Below are 17,747 nucleotides of genomic sequence, written 5' to 3' on the forward strand. Positions count from 1 at the left end.
CAACAAGCGTCTTTTTTCCCCGCTTGGCAAGCCAAGCTGACATGACATGGGGGCGTGGCAGCATCGACGATTCTATTTTTTGATTCGATAATTGAAATTAAGCATAAATTTCGATCGATTTAAAATCGATATCGTGACACCCTTAATCAACACAATACTTTTTTCAAAATGAATGCTTCATTTGAAGATGGCTGTGATATGTGGAACTGAGTATTTATAGTGGCTTAGGATTCATCTGATTGCTGAATCATTAATTGGCTAATGCATGGCCAGCCGTGTTTAATCATAAGCACGTGCTCCTCTCCAAATTAGTTTAGAAATAATCTTCACTTGTTGTGTGTGTTGCCTCCTCCTGTTGAATCGCTGAATGTCTCCTCAATTGTAAGTCGCTTTGGACCAAAGCATCTGATAATGACTGTGTGAAATGTAAATAAACATCGCTTTTACAGCAGAGCTTCACCTGTGTGTGTTTGTCTGCTTGTAGAGTCCGTCTACATCGGCGTTCCTGTGCCCAGGAGCTACAGAAGGAAACGCAGACATCGCAAACACGCGTCACGACATTCCCACGATCGCGATAAACACCATAGTCGACATGAACACGCGGATCCAGAGGAAAACTGCGACCCTGAGGAGGCCGAGCAGGAGAACGAGCTCTCAGATGTCAACTCTACCGGTAAGAATCTGTAAACACTACTACAGTATAACTCTACGTTTCCATAACAGCGTCGAATCTGCGCACTGTACTGCTGCAAATGATACAACGACACGACTCTAGGGGCGTCTCAGATACAGGGCTAAACAGACTTGACGAAAACAGTCTGCAGAAACAATTTGATTGACACTCTATTTGTACGTGTCATCAGCGAGGGAAAGCCCCCCCCACTAGTGCCCATCTCTTCACCTCATTAGCATAAACAGCAGCCCTGAGTGAGAAGCAGCTGTCTGTCTATTAGCCGTTAGAGTGTTTGCATCAAGCACACACCTGACCAGCATTGACAACACAGCTAGTGCTGTTTTACATCTGCCGCAGCATTTGTAGCTCCGCCCTCTTCTAAAAAGAGCTCAATCTCATTTGCATTTAAAGTGACAGTCACCAAAACGCTACAATCAGTATTAAAGCCTGAAATGGTCAGTTTCAGAGTTAGAACACATAGTTGGTTGTGTATTCTGAGCTTCGTGCATGCACTCTGGGGACATCACAGATATATTTGTCATCTTGTTAAATGGGGCAGATTAGGTTGTCTTTAAAGGAATGCAGGGAGAGGCAAAATACAATTAAAAAAATTGTATGCAAAACCAAAATATCAGAATATTCATACGTGTATTATACCACGGAGATTGTACCGAATGCTTCAATATTATTCAGAGTATTGCAGCATCCCCAGTGTGTACACATTTATCACACGTGCATTGTTTAATGGCTGTTTTGAGGAATTGATGAATGCATAAACACACAAGCACACATGGGGCCTGTTTCAGTAAGGAGGTTCAAACAACTCAGAGTTTAAACTTGAACTCTGATTTGATTTACCGAGAGATTAAAAACTCTGAGTTTTCGGTTTCAGAATAGCTGATCTGAGTTGGGTCAATCAACTTTGAGTAGACCAACTCAGAGTTAAGCGCGCACACCATGACTTTAAAAAGGCATTATCAATGGAGCCCAGACATTACGAGTGACTATGGCAATATCTTATAAAAGAGATCACCATTTCTTTCTCCAGCTGAACTTGATGTTCTCATGCAAAGTTATAGCAAATATGAGTGTATATATTTGAAAAGAAGCAACCATCAGTGAAGAAGAGACAGTTAGCGTGAGAAAACAGCTGCTCAAGTTAATTTCACTTTTTAAGTTTTTAAATATTTAAGTATAATAAAATAAGTAATGTAATCTGTGAGATTTATATTTTTTTCTAAACTTTTTTATACATTTATTAGTTTTAAATGATGTAACTTGTGTGTCTGCCTTTTTTATTGATCAAGTGATAGAGGTTAATATAACATTTAGAAGGTAAGCAGTACTAAAAATAATTTTTAGAAAGAATAATAATCCCATTAATCTAGTTACAGTGCATGTCGAAGGTGATATTAATTTAATTATTTATTAAAAAAGGATAAGCCATTCTAGTACAGTTCTTCTGTGTGTGACTAAAATGTAGGCAATAGCTATGTTTCCATCCAAATATATTACATAAATGTATGTGCAAAACTGGAATATTGCATAAAAGATGCGAATAAAATTCCATCCAACGAGTCAAAGAGAAAAAAATCGTCACTTCCTGATTAATCTGGCACCAAATATCAACAGTAAAAACAGAATTTACTGTGGTAGAAGAAGCTGCGTCAATTAATTCTTTATTTAGCCTAATTAATGCACTTGCGCCTCGATGTCAGAAGACAATGCTGAAACACAATGAACACGTGGGGGCGTCTGAAGCCATGAGACGCGGAGACTCTTGACACGCACCAAACGTTCGGAGGTAATTAATAATATACACTAATACTGAAACAGTTCAGGCATTTTAGAATGACTAAAACAATATTTAAGACATGTTACAGTGTGCTCAGCCTCCATTTACACACATTTTCATCATCATATAATCATGATCTTTTTTTTAAATGTACATACTGTAATTTGTTCAGTAAAAGTGTTTCCATCGTAGTGTATGTGCACATTTTCTATCGAATGAAAGTTTATCCTACTCAGTTATGCGCGTTTTTTATGCATATTTTAAAAAGTTATGTGCATCATGACGTTTCTATCAATCGTTTTTATGCACATCTCCAAACTGAGCATTAAAATAGGTGGGTGGAAAGGCTAAGGCGAGAAATACCACTTCATCTTTAAAAAAGGGGAGGAGACCGACAGAAACTCTGAGTTTAGAGAATAAAACCTGCTCCGGACCAGGTTAGATTCACAGAGTAAGTTACCACAGTAACTGACTCTGAGTTAAAGTTACCTCTCTTTCAGAAACAGGCTTGACTTACCCTGCTTTCTCGAGTTTAACAAACCTGCCATTTTGAAACGGAAAACCCAGAGTTTCTCTCATTTCAGGGTTAAAATACTCTGAGTTTTCACTTAACCTCCTTTCTGAAACAGGCCCATGGTGTTTTAATTATGTTTGTGTAAACTGAAGTGGGATGAAATACATTCTCAAAATAAGGGGATTTCAGCTCAGTAATCCATTGCATAAGCTCATTGTTGGGTGTGTTGCAATTTTGAGACGAAAGACTGCGCCATTAGCCGCGTTTCCACTATCGCGCCTAAAGCGAGCGAGCCAGGGCGAGCCAAGGCCAGTGGGGTTTCCACTGTCACTTCCGGGGCCTAATCGGGCCAAAGCGGGGCTTTCTTGGGGCCAGCGGCCGGCCTTTTTCGGCCCGCCGAATACCTTGGGCCAAGGAGGGCCAGCTGGGGCTTCGGGGCGGAGATAAAGGAGAGGCGGGCAGTTTTCTGATCGCACATGAGTACATGCGCCAAACAAATAAAGAAATAAGGGAAAGAAAACATCTAGCCTTATAGTCTGGGATCTTTTTGCGTATAATAAAGTAGTTTTAATTTATAGTGACGTTCTTTGCTGCGTCCTCCTTTATGTTTAAATAACGCATAATAATCTTTACACCATATTAAAAACACATCAGACAGTAAAGGTTTTCGAGAGTTTTTGTCAAGTTTAAAATGTTTGATTGTTTGTGCACGTTTAGATGCCAGTATGTGTGTGAGACCGGGCAAAAGCGCTCCTTCACAGCTCTAGCCGCGAGCGGCTTTTTTCTTTATTTATTTTGGAGATAATACACATATAAATACAACAGAAAGACATAAACTTAACAAAATACGTGCCCACTTTCGTAGACTTTAAACAATATATTGTCATATCTTGATAAAATAGCCTAAGGTATATTGAAATATAATTTAAAGAATTACAAATACCGGATATGTATAAAATCACATTAAATAAATTAACCAATATAAAATAAACAAAAGCTAACTATAACAATGTAGGTAGCCTATATACAATACATAAATCAAACCGTTTTAAAGCCACATATAGCCTAACTTTCATTTTGCAAAGACCTGTCTGAAAAAAAAAAAAAGATTTTCGATATTTTTTAAAAACAATAAACACCGGAGAAGGTTTGAAATATTTATATAAAGTAAATATTTATATAAGTAAATATTTATAAAGTATTTGGATACGATGATATTAATCAAATCGCGCAAACAGAGCATAATTTGGGTGAGTGAAAGCAGAATCTCCTATACCTTTTTTCCTGTCACTCAGTCCTGCGCAGCGCTCGCTGCTTTAAACGCATATGGGGGAAAGTCCAAACACAAAACGTGTTCTATATCCTCAAACAACTGTTTATGTTTTTATATGACGTGGTTAAATTTATAAATGAAACTTTAAATGAAGAGTTTTAGTGAATAGCTGCCGAGCGCAACAAATATGGCTATATTTTATTAGGCTTCTCGCTCTTGTGCTGAAAACTTAACACGACTTCTATCAACACGAGGATGTTAAAATATACATGCCATATCGAGTTATAAAGGAGAATTTCTGTGGCTTTATATTTTGGATGTGTGCGCTCTCTGTGTTGGGTCCCTGCGTTAGTGGCGAGAGCACTCCATGCACAATGCAGTCGGTCGGCGAGTAAACAAATGTAATGAATGGAAATACACAGGTCTGTGCGTATAGACATATAATGTACTGCTGTACAGTTACGTGTCGTTTGTTTGTTTCGGTTGTCTTCATTTTAATGGTTTCGTTTCGTGATGATTCTATGGTGTGCTTTATCTGCCTCATTCCCGCTGAAGTGGGCGGGTTGTGTGACGTTTGATTCGGGGACGTTCTGTGGGCGGTGTTTGCGTGACGCGCTGTGAGCTTTAGCCCGACAGTGGAAACGCGACATGATTTCAGCCTCATTTCTCAACCTCCCGGGCTATTGGCCCGCCCCGGCCCGATTAAAGCCCTGGCTCGCACTGGCCCGATAGTGGAAATGCGGCTATTGACCAACTAAAAGCTCTAAAGTCAACAGTGCACTTTTATTTTTGTTATTTAAAGGGCCATGAAACCCCCTCGTTTCAGCAGGGTGTTTTCACACCTCTACTTTGGAAAAGTTCTGGAAAGTGGGCGTGTCCAGCTCTGTTTAGGGGGGAGTGTTGGAGGAGCAAAAGAGGGATGATATGGGAGTGTCGATTTGGGCACGCGCTGATTTTCAGAAACACACACACACACACACACACACATGGGAGAAAGTGACTGTGTTTACTTGGACATCAGTAATCAAATTATTTGTCAAATGATTAAATGGTGGACTTTAACTGCAGTTTGGAACTTTCATTCAAGAATTTCATTCATGCTCCTCATGACAAACGAGATATTTGATTCGAGGAACTGCTCTAAGCTTGTATTTTTCATGCAATGTTTGATACCGCACGGCGAATGAGAGAAAAAAAACCTCTGCATTTCCCGGAAACTTAGATGCTCTCGGCAGGTAAGCCTTGTGTTTTATTCCAGTCACAAAATGCAGTGAAAATCCTACACAACGGTAATAGTTTGGTTGTGGTGCTAACATGTTTACACATGATACGATACAAACTAACTTTGCCATCTGAATAAACAAGAGCACTGGTCGCTCACTTACCAAATCTGTAGAGACTGGACAATCACCATCAACTAACGTCTTTATTAAGAGGAGACGAGCAGCAAATCCAGATCTCACCATTTGCAGATAAGAAAGCTCTCGGGTAAACAATGTTCCTTAAACACGTATTTCTGTCAAGCATCGCGTGCACTGTAATCCACACGTCCAGCTTTGCTCTCATAGAGGAAAAATGAAAACAAAACCTTCACTGCAGCACATTATAAAAGCAACACTTCACGCTTGTTTTGCCAACACAATGTGGCGTCTCTCTGCCATCTAAACACTGTAACATTAATGAATATTGATGAAGTTGCACAATAGAGCGCGCTGATTGGTTTGAACCAAATCTTACTCATGCATTAATGCAGCACACTCAGAGACATCATAAGGCACTCGCAGGTACAGACGTCCAGTCTGCACACTGGAATACACACTAACAGGGCTCGAAATTGCGACCATTTTAGTCGCATATGCGCCCGAAATTTAAGCTATGCGACTCATAATATATATTGGGAGCATTCGTGCGACTGCATATTATGGTTATAGTGCGATCTGTTTTTTTTTTTCTAAAAACGTGGTAAATTCGCTCTTCCCTGCCGCTATATTGGTTATTAGCCGTCAATCACTCAAGACTTTCCGCTGTCAGATGACAGGGAGGGAGCTTTTGTGACCGCGGGGATTGCAAACGGCTGAAGAGTGAAAAGTACACTGAATCTCGATGCGTTGTATGCACAGCGTTCAGCCAACACAATCTCACGGCAATTTATAACTTTTTCATACGTTTCCTCGTGAGCAGGCTGCAACAGCGCAAATGTCCGCTAAAACACCATCGCCAAAGAAGCTTGCCTTTACTAAGTTTGATCTGATGCGGGTTATAACAAAGAACAGTATTGCGCCGGTGGGCATCGGGAGAATCCTGCTCTGCCCCCCTCATATATTGGGTCGGCTGACTCGCATGCTTTTCCACAAACACAGAAAAATGTAATTCAGCGCATAACGAGGCTGAGCATTAAAACGACACGAACCGAAACCAAAACTTTTAAAAGTGAGACTTTTCTTCCTTTCTTTTGTCCGTTCTTTCTTGAGGTCTATATTATTTTTCTATTTAATTACTGATGACTGCTTTGCAGCTTTCAGCATTGGGTTAAATTATTTATTATATTATTTTGTTTGTTTTGTAGCAGAAATATTATTTATTAAATTGGCATGCATATAAAAACAATAGTACAAAATAAATATTTCTTACTACAATGCTTCATTTGTGTTTGATGCAAACCATCAATTTATTTTTCATTTTTCATAAATTAACAGTAGGACTTTATATAGCAGATAACTTGCATTAAAGCACATTCAAGGCATCATGATGATGAGAAATATTATTCATTATTAGTATTATTGTCATCATCATCATCATTAATATTTTATAATTATTCAACATTCATTTTGGAATTATTGCACAAATATTAAGTCATCACAGCATTAGTTAGTTGTTTCTGGGTTTTGTTAGTCCCAATTGATGTTATTTTCAAATACAATAAATCCCTTAATATACAACTTGTCAAATATATCATTCATTTTTGGTGGATGCTCCTAATTTTTTTCTGGTGCTCCTAAATATTTCAGGTTGGGAGCACCGGTGCTACCAAGTAAGAAAGTTAATTTCGAGCCCTGCACTAAGATCACATGACCGTGACGCAGCTTCAAAAATGTGTTTCAAACCGGAAGTACGAATTAGCTCGAAATAACGCAAAAACAACCAATTTTCACTTTTTAGTGTAATATATGTGTCCTAATAGTGTTTATAGCAGTGTGGGACACATATACCACTGTCAACAGCTCAACACATGTGTTCTGGTGTTGCGTGACCCTTTAAACAGCGTGTTACTCATGGGCAGGTCCAGAATACATGTGCATATTGCTTATTACACACACAAGGATGTGCTGTGGCTCTTCAAAAATAAAAATATAAGGAATAAAAGTGCAAAATTTGGTGTGTAATCAGAATATAGACAATAATAAAACTGTAAGGGGCCATTTTTTCTAGTAATTTGGTTAAATGAGCTGATAAGTGACTGGTTTAGGGAGGCTCGGATATGGGTTCAATACTGCACATTTTTTAGCTGGATCAGGTATCGGCCAGCTGGTGCAGATCCAAATCCAATCTTGCGCATGTGCTATATTCTGTGTAATTTATAAGCCAATAAAAGCCATGCAAGTAGCCTGTTATAAGGCACTAGAAAGGTGTCATGTAGAATACTATATCCTAAATGTTCTGAAGCCGTTCTACAGTTTAATGTGAAGCACAGATGAATATTTGAGGTGTTAAACTCCTGTTCAGGTCAGCGCTTCCTGCCGCTGCACCTGTCAATCATTCTCCATTAATTCACAATTCAGGCTGCGTGTGCCTTCATGACAACACGAGAAACTTTCTCCAAGACTAATTGTTCCTGTTAATATAAGTAATCGGTGAAGAAATGCGTTTAGTTCTGCATTAAATGGCTTCATTTTAACCTGCGACTTGACCCTCTTTTGACCCTCATTGCTGTTTCTAAAGCATGTTGTAGCTGTGTCTGTTAGATCAGCAGATCAGCATTCACAACACTGGAGTAGAGAGGGCTATTACCTGCTCTTTACGCACAAATTAGGCCCACCTGAAATTCTAAATGAGAAAAGACTCAATAATCCATTGGACAGATCCTCAGCGCACTGATTTTTCCCTTTGTGCTGCAGTCTTGAAAGTGTCCGCTGATACTGGAGGGCTGCGCGCTGTCTCAGTGATGCATCAAGTGCTTATTCATCCTTCCGACTGCGTTTATTCTTCTGAGGGGAATACTTTCAGTGCTGCGAATAGTTTGTAAATAGTTCATTGTGGTCAAAGTAGTTGATTAAATTAATCAAAGTGAAACTGACAGACGCAATATGTATGGGAAAATGATTTAGCCCTATATGAATGAATAATGTGAATGAGAGTGCATGGGTGTTTCCCAGTACTGGGTTGCGGCTGGAAGGGCATCCGCTGCGTAAAACATATGCTGGATGAGTTGGTGGTGTGGCGACCCCTGATGAATAAAGGGACTAAGCTGAAAATAAAATGAATGAATGGCATAAATCCAGCAGCTCAGATCTCTCCTGCGGTTGTTGCTAGAAGGGATACAGCTGCAATCGGAAGTTAATAAGAAGTATTTATAAAATTACGGATTGATTGTATTTTATTAGCCTCTACCCATGCCTCAACCCTCACACTAATGTAGAATAATATTGTTGTGCAGTGTCACAAAGATTATGCTATATTGACATGAGTATACTCAGCTGTATCCCATCCAGGCTTCACCACACTGCAGGAGAGGGTGACGTCTAGAGGGGATACAGCTTCTTCTCATTGGCTGTTTATTTGATACATTTGAGCTCAACCACTCCTGACTAAATGCTACTGGCTGCTTTTTTTAAAAGGGGAGGAGCTATAATATGCCCCACCCTTTATTTTTTAATTGAGACTACGTCAAGCATTGAATAAAAACTGCCCATCACGGGACCTGCTGCTGGAGTCAGGTTTGAGAGAGAGAGAGAGAGAGAGAGAGAGAGAGAGCGGAAGGAGGGATCAGTAGAGCCAGAGGAGGAGGGAAACACTTGTTGTTCTGTTGAAGCGTGTGGCACTTTGGCCTGCTGTAGTTCTGCGTAGAGGAGCGTTTGAGGATGAGTGTAGAGAACAGCAGATGAAGAGTTTCAGACGGAGTGTGTGAAGAATGGAGGATCTTCATCATCATCATCTTCATCAGCAGCAGCGCTCCTTCAGTGTTCAGGACTCCATACAGTCACTGACGTCCAGCCTGAGCACTCAGAGCAGCACAGGTACACACACACACACAGATACACACACACATTCAGAACAAACACACTGAGAGAGAGAGAGACACACACACATATACACACACAGATACACTCAAAACAAACACACAGAGAGCAGCAAAGATACACACACACACACACGCACATATACACTCAGAGTACTCATACACACAGAGACACACACACACACACACGCATATACACACACAGATACACTCAGAACAAGCACACAGAGAGCAGCAAAGATACACACACACACACACGCACATATACACTCAGAGTACTCATACACAGAGAGAGAAAGAGACACACACACACACGCATACACACACAGATACACTCAGAGTACTCATACACAGAGAGAGACACAGAATCAGAGCAGCACACGTAGACAGACATACAAACACAGAGACATACTGTACATTCAGAACAGCACACACACACACACACACACACACACACACACTCAGAATGTGGTAGACACATATATACACACACTTGGAGTACAAACACACATACAGAGTGGCACAGATATACACATACAGAGCGAGACACACACACATACATTCTGCACACACACTCAGAAAGCATACACACACAAATACACACACTCTGAGCAACACATATAAGCACACACACGCATAGAGACACACGCTCTGAGCAATACATGTATGCACGCGCACACACACACACTCACAGGGACACGTATACAAACACACACACACACACAAACTCTCAAAGGGACACGGGTATAAATACACACACACAGACACACACACTCTGAGCAATACACACACAGAGACAAACACTCACAGCCACACGGATACAAACGCACACTCAAAACGAGAGACACTCAGAGCAACATAGGTACAAACACACACACACACAGACAAACACACACACTCAGAGAGAAACGCACATAGATACATTAAGAGCAACATAGGTACAAACACACACACACACACAGAGGGACACAGGTATAAATACACACACACTCAAAAAGAGACACACACTCAGAGCAAAGTAGGTACAAACACACACTCAGGGAGACACGTGCAGAGCAACACAGGTACAGACATGCACAAACACACACAAAGAGACACAAACTGATCAGCAGTTACACACACACACACACACACACACATGTGTGGCAGCTCGGTGGTGTAGTGGTTATCACTGTGGCCTCACTGCAAGAAGGTCTCTGGTTCGAGCCCCGGATGGGTCAGTTGGTGTTTCTGTGTGGAGTTTGCATGTTCTCCCCGGTGTTGGCGTGGGTTTCCTCCGGGTGCTCCAGTTTCTCCCACAGTCCAAACACATGCGCTATAGGGGAACTGATTAACTGAATTGGCTGTAGTGTATGAGTGTGTTTGTGAATGAGTGTGTACGGGTGTTTCCCAGCAGTGGAAGAGCATCCGCTGTGTAAAACATATGCTGGAATAGTTGGCGATTCATTCCACTGTGGTGACCCTTGATAAATAAGAGACTAAGCTGAAAAGAATATGAATGAATGTTAGGTATATTCTGTCCGGTGTATTTGTGCTCGCACATTCAGCTCCGGCTGTGGTCACTTTAAGTTGTAAAGAGTCTTAATTCACAATTAAATAAAGTCCTAAAAGGTCAGAACATCTTTAATTAGCACATTTGTTATATTTATTAATTAATTTTTTATTTAAATCACAAAATTCAGCTTGATATCTTGAATCAACATGCATTTACCCAATGCAAAGTAAAACATTATTAAATATTCTGACAGAATGATCACAAATTTAAAATTAAGACAAAATATAATTAAACGGTATCAAATTGCATATAAACGAGAGGATTATATCTGATATTGTAGTTTATGTTTCTAGTTTGAGAAATAAATCAGTTTTACAGAAGTCAGGACTGCGGTAAATCTGCTTCTCCAGTAAATGTGTCTTCATTTAGGAAACTTTAGACATCTCTAATGAAACCAACATCATTTTTTTGTTGTTGTTGGGAAGAGAAGACCTTCAAGTAGCCCATAGATATATACACTAGATATCGCATAGGGACCCTGAGCATGCGTCAATAGCGCCGCCATATTGGTACAGTGCTCCCAGAACAAATGTCATTCAACTGCACTAGTCAAGACAGAGTTATTACGTGAAGATGCGGGACTTTAGCGCTGTCTACGAGTGTAGTAACGAGCAAACAAAGAAATCAAAGCACAAAGGCAGAACATTTCATAGGTAATATTAAGTTTTTTTCTGTTTTTGAATGTTCTGAACTTTTGTGCTAATCAGGTCACGTTATTGATGATAACAGTCACTTACTGCATTCACCATACGGCAAAGCAGCTCCAACTCGCACTAAACACTCGGCTTATGCTAGTTTTGTTGAATAAAATCAGCAAACAATGCAGGAGAAATATGACAACGAGATGCTGCGCTGCCAGAAACTTGTATTATTGTCGGCTAACGTTAGTGAAAGAGTCGTTCGGGGGATTCATTCACAAACGAATCGCTCCCTCCGTCAGTATGAGCAGTGAAAGCAGGAGAGGAGCTGTGTTTCAGGACATGATTAGATCAAATTTAACAGGGAGGGTGAATAGTACATTTCTGTACACACAAACACAAGCTTTTTGTCAGGAATGCCCGTGCGGTCACTGATCCATCAATGTAGAAAAGTGATGTAAAATTATAATTTTCATAATTAGAAAAAAAAATTGCATACTAACATCCAGGAAAACTCCCGATCATAGATATATGTGTATATCTCTGGCTTTGCATGGCCACAGTCCTCCACTGTACCTTGGTCCCGCATTCATTTCAAAGGAGCGCTACCCTGTAGCAAGATGGCGGCGCGATTGACGCATTCCGTCCAATAGACAACAATAGGCCAGGCGACATCTAGTGTATATATCTATGAGAGAAGCCAATGATGTGCTTTGGTTAAGTCACATGACATGCTGTGTTTTTCTGTAGCGTGATTCCTGACAGACTGGCGTTTATTGTGAGTAGTTGCTGAATGCAAACGTAAACGTCAATAAAAACAAAGAATCAAATTATGTCAGATCCACAAAAGCATCTGAAACATCACCTCCAGTATGTTATGATGACATATTCACAACTTATTCATTCATTCATTCATTTTCTTGTCGGCTTAGTCCCTTTATTAATCTGGGGTCGCCACAGCGGAATGAACCGCCAACTTATCCAGCAAGTTTTTACGCAGCGGATGCCCTTCAAGCTGCAACCCATCTCTGGGAAAATATTCATAACTCATTTTTTTTAAATCAAGTTAGTTTCTTAAATCCAGCATATAGGTTTATAATATCATTGTAATATTAAATATAAGGCCGTGCTTTATATAATTTAATGCTTGTGAGTGATGTTATAAAGTACACTGCCGTTCCATCCTCGGTAGTTCGTTCTTCCAAGTGTGAACTTGACAAGTCCAAGCTTTGCGTACTTTGAGAAACAGACTCTGTCTTAAAACTCTCTCTAAAGTTCACCTTGATGAACCTGCTGTTAGCGTGGCGAGTTTATTAGTTCATTAGCTGCTGTTTGCTGATCAAACACACTGAAGTCACGAGGGTTAGTTGATGATTGCAGTTTAGTTTTTAATTAAAACCTTTGAACCCTTTTAGGACAAGCAGGAGTTGTTTTTTGTGACATTATTAGGTTTAATTAAACACTTTTACCCACTTTTTCTTGCCTTCTAATTATTACAATAATTTTTTCAGTCATCAATTGCTATTTTTCACAAACAGTTAATAAGAAATGACACTAAATTAAACATTAAATTGTCTTTGTAGATCCCTGTTCATCTTTGTTTTATTGACTTCTTGGAAAGGTGTATGTATTCTAGTGTTATCGTGGTCACAGCACATTTAGTTTGGAGTTTGACACTCTTAGATCACGACCTGCTGGAGTTTAGTCCAGTTTATTAGTCTATTAGCAGGTGTTTTTGCTGAACAAACGTAATATAAAACCGCTGAACCCTTTATAGGGACAAGCAGGAGTTTTTCAACTATAACCTAATTTTAATAACCTTTAAACATTTAACTTTTAATCTGTTTTTTGTTTAAAAAAAATTTTAAATAACGAATTTATTAAAATTAGGAGAATTTGATCATTTATTTTTAAAAAACATTATATACAAATATATATTGTGTACAATATATAATATAAACACATTGTATACAATTCATTTGTATTATGCGCAACATTTTTGTGTTTACTGATATATATTTAATAAGTCCTGCACCCAAATAAATAAACTAAAACAATAATTGAGAATAAACAGTAATATATATTAATAATTATAATTTGTGTGTGTGCGTGTGTGTGTGTGTATACTGGCAAATTTATTAGATACACCTTAATAGTATTGTGTTGGACTCCCTTTTTGCCTTCAGATCTGCTTTAATCCTTCATAGCAGAGATTCAACAAGCTACTGGAAATATTCCTCAGAGATTTTGCTCCATATTGTCATGATAGCATCACACAGTTGCTGCAGATTTGTCGGCTGCACATCCATGATGCCAATCTCCTGTTCCACCACATCCCAAAGCTGCTCTATTGGATTGAGCTCTGGTGACTGTGGAGGCCATTTTAGTACAGTGAACTCATCGTCATGTTCAAGAAAGCAGTCTGAGATGATTGAGCTTTATGACATGCTGCGTTATCCTGCTGGAAGTAGCCATCAGAAGATGGAGACACTGTGCTCATAAAGGGATGGACATGGTCAGCAGCAATACTCAGGTAGGCTGTGGCGTTGATGCTCAATTGGTACTAATGGACCCAAAGAGAATCTCCCCCACACCATTACACCACCACCACCAGCCTGAACCGCTGATACAAGGCAGGATGATCCATGCTTTCATGTTGTTGAGGCCAAATTGTGAGCCGAGCATCCGAATGTGTCAGCAGAAATGGAGACTCATCGGAGCAGCAACGTTTCTCCAATCTTCTATTGTCCAGTTTTGGTGAGTCTGTGTGAATTGTAGCCTCAGTTTCCTGTTCTTAGCTGACAGGAGCGGCACCCGGTGTGCTCTTCTGCTGCTGTAGCCCATCCGCCTCAAGGTTGGACGTGTTGTGTGTTCAGAGATGCTTTTCTGCAGAGCTCGGTTGTATCGAGTGCTTATTTGAGTTACTGTTGCCTTTCTATCAGCTGGAACCAGTCTGGCCATTCTCCTCTGACCTCTGGCATCAACAAGGCATTTGCACCCACAGAACTGCCGCTCACTGGATATTTCCTCTTTGTCGGAGCATTCTCTGTAAACCCTAGAGATGGTTGTGCCTGAAAATCCTAGTGGAGCCTGTCTGACACCATCAACTTGGTTGGAAGGGCATCCGCTGCGTAAAACATATGCCGGAATAGTTGGTGGTTCATTCCGCTGTGGCAACCTCTGATAAATAAGGAACTCAGCCGAATGAAAATGAATGTATGTATTTTTAAATTTAGATTGCGGTAGATTTGACACTGAAATCAGAATCTCTCTCTGTCAGTGTGCTCTATGCAGTGATATTTCTGTGGATTATTGAAGCATATGTTCATCCATGCAGTAATATGGAGACTCTCAGAGAAAGCTGAAGTGCGTGAGCTATAAATAATCTGCTGTTTTGTACTCCACATTCTACAACCACACATATTTGTGATTTTAACTGGAGGATTAGCAGGATTACATGCAGAAAAACAGCCTCGTGCAGGGGCAACAATTCTGTCTTTAACTCTGTGATTGTTTCGAGAGAGCTTTCGTCTCGTGCTTTTAGTATGAAATAATTACAGTAAGGGAAATATAGTATTTACACTTTTTTTAATATCGGTACCTTGTTGTTTTACATTTTTCCAGAAATGTTGTGCTTTAGTCATTGTATTGGTTATTTTATAATTATTGTTTTATAGTTGTATTATAGTTTATATTGGTGACAACTTACAAATCTTTTAGTTTAGTGATTTATCTACTACTTAACTATAACAATTAACCATTTTTATTTCAGTCAAAGTGTGTTTATTTTTATGGTTGCTTTGTGGATCTGGTTAGCAGAAACTGTTGGTTTATTCTTACATTTTATATTAAAGAAACTGCTTTAGTTTTGTGGCTTTCGCATTTGTCAATCTGTAAATAAGTGTTTTTTTTGTATCAGTGTTAAAATAATATAGTTCTGATATTTTTATGAGTTTATTTTGATCTGATACGGTGCATCCGGAAAGTATTGCTATCGCTTCACTTTTTCCACAGTTGTTTATGTTACAGTCTTATTCCTAAATAGATTAAACTGATTGATTTCCTCAACATTCTACACACAATCCCCCATAATGACAATGTGGAAAAAAGAGTTTTTGAAATTGCTGCAGATTTATTACAAATAAAAGCCCTGTAAAATCAGATGTACATCAGTATTCAGCGTTTGGCGTGAAGCTCTAAATCGAGCTCAGTCAATCTGTCTCCACTGATCATTCTGGAGATGTTTCAGCAGCTTCATTGGAGTTCACCTGTGCTCAATTCAGCTGATGGACATGATCTGATCAGGCATACACCTGTCTATATAAGGGCGCAGGGTTGACAGTGCATGTCAAAGCACAAACCAAGCATGAAGACAAAGGAATTGTCTGTAGACCTCAGAGACAGGATTGTCTGGAGGCACAAGGCTGGGGAAGCTTACAGAAACATTTCTGCTGCTCTGAAAGTTCCAATGAGCACAGCGGCCTCCATCATCCGTAAGTGGAAGATGTTTAACCACCAGAACTCTTCCTAGAGCTGGCCGGCCATCTAAGCTGAGTGATCAGGCCTTAGTCAGGGAGGTGATCAATAACCTGATGGTCAGTCTGTCTGAGCTCCAGCGTTCTTCTGTGGAGAGAGGAGAACCTTACAGAAGGACAACCATCTGTGCAGCAATCCACCAATCAGGCATTTGTATGGTAGAGTGTCCAGACGGAAGACACTACCCGCCTGGAGTTTCCATCTGAAGGACTCTCAGAGCATCAGAAACTAAACTCTCTGCTCTGATGAGACTCAAACTGAACTGTTTGGAGTGAACGCCAGGCGTTACTTTTAGAGAACAGCAGGCAGCGCTCATCAGCAGGCTAACAGCATCCCTACAGTGAAGCATGGTGGTGTTGGCATCATGCTGTGGGGATGTGTTTCAGCAGCAGGAACTGGAAGACTAGTCAGGATAGAGGGAAAGATGAATGCAGCGATGTACAGAGACATCCTGAATGAAGACCTGCACAAGAGTGCTCTCCACCTCAGACTGGGGCCACGCTTCATCTTCCAGCAGGACAACAACCCAAAGCACACCGCCAACATATCAATGCAGCGGCACAACAACAACTCGGTGAATGTCCTTGAGTGGCCCAGCCAGATCCCAGACCTAAATCCTGTTGAACATCTCTGGAGGGATCTGAGAATGGCTGCACACCGTCACCTCCCATCCAACCTGATAGAGCTTGAGAGGAACTGCAAAGAGGAACGGGCAAACATTTCCAAAGACAGCTGTGCAGAGCTTGTGCATCATATTCAGAAATACTCGAGGCTGTAATCGCTGACAAAAATGCATCAACAAAGTATTGAGCAAAGACTGTGAACACTGATGAACAGGTGATCTTACAGTTTTTTAAAAAACTGTTTATTCACATTGTCATTAAAGGGGATTGTGTGTAGAATGTTGAGGAAATCAATCAATTTAATCCATTTTGGAATAAGGCTGTAACATAAACAACTGTGGAAAAAGTGAAGCGCTGTGAATACTTTCCGGATGCACTGTGTAAAAATTATTTAGATATTTTATTTATTTGTTTAAAAGAACACGTTCAGCAAATGTCCCCGCTATTCACAGAAACCTAACGTGTATGCATTTGTGTGTCAGTGTCTCCTGCTGCAGAGCGACTGCGCCACATCCTCAGGGAAGATGACGAACCCACACCGACGCTCTTCACTGAGATGGACACACTGCAGCACGAGGGAGGAGAGATGGAGTGGAAAGAGTCCGCCAGGTCACACACATATACACATATATAGACACACAAACGCACATATACACATACACTCACTCTCACACATACACACACACTCACTCTCACACATACACATATAATCACTTTCTCTTTCACACACACTCACTCATACACCCACATGCACAATCACACACACATACTCCCACACTCACTCATACACTCACAGGCACACACACACACACACACACACACACACACACACACACACACACACACACACACACACACACACACACAGTTATGTGATAAAGATACTGTAGGTCTGTAATCTAGT

At 40.2% G+C, this 17,747-nt stretch overlaps 2 protein-coding genes across 11 annotated transcripts in view; both read left to right on the top strand.

Moving 5' to 3' along the window:
• The window catches only part of myo18b (myosin XVIIIB), a 673,005-nt gene that overhangs the window by 404,073 nt on the left and 251,185 nt on the right, over positions 1 to 17,747 (top strand). The gene's annotated exons all lie outside the window — the stretch shown is intronic.
• The window catches only part of slc4a5b (solute carrier family 4 member 5b), a 132,470-nt gene that overhangs the window by 57,810 nt on the left and 56,913 nt on the right, over positions 1 to 17,747 (top strand). For 4 of the 10 annotated variants that reach the window (XM_073915220.1, XM_073915222.1, XM_073915224.1 and 1 more), the window contains exons 1-2: positions 8,542 to 9,489; positions 17,326 to 17,452. In XM_073915220.1, coding sequence (XP_073771321.1) covers positions 9,384 to 9,489; positions 17,326 to 17,452 — 233 coding nt within the window. In that variant the 5' untranslated portion in view covers positions 8,542 to 9,383. Of the gene's footprint in view, positions 1 to 484; positions 674 to 8,541; positions 9,490 to 17,325; positions 17,453 to 17,747 lie in introns of those variants that run through there. The other 6 variants (XM_073915217.1, XM_073915218.1, XM_073915219.1 and 3 more) reach the window with 4 other exon arrangements.

Source organism: Danio rerio, chromosome 10 (genome assembly GCF_049306965.1).
Source record: "Danio rerio strain Tuebingen ecotype United States chromosome 10, GRCz12tu, whole genome shotgun sequence".
NCBI classification, from domain to species: Eukaryota; Metazoa; Chordata; class Actinopteri; order Cypriniformes; family Danionidae; genus Danio; species Danio rerio.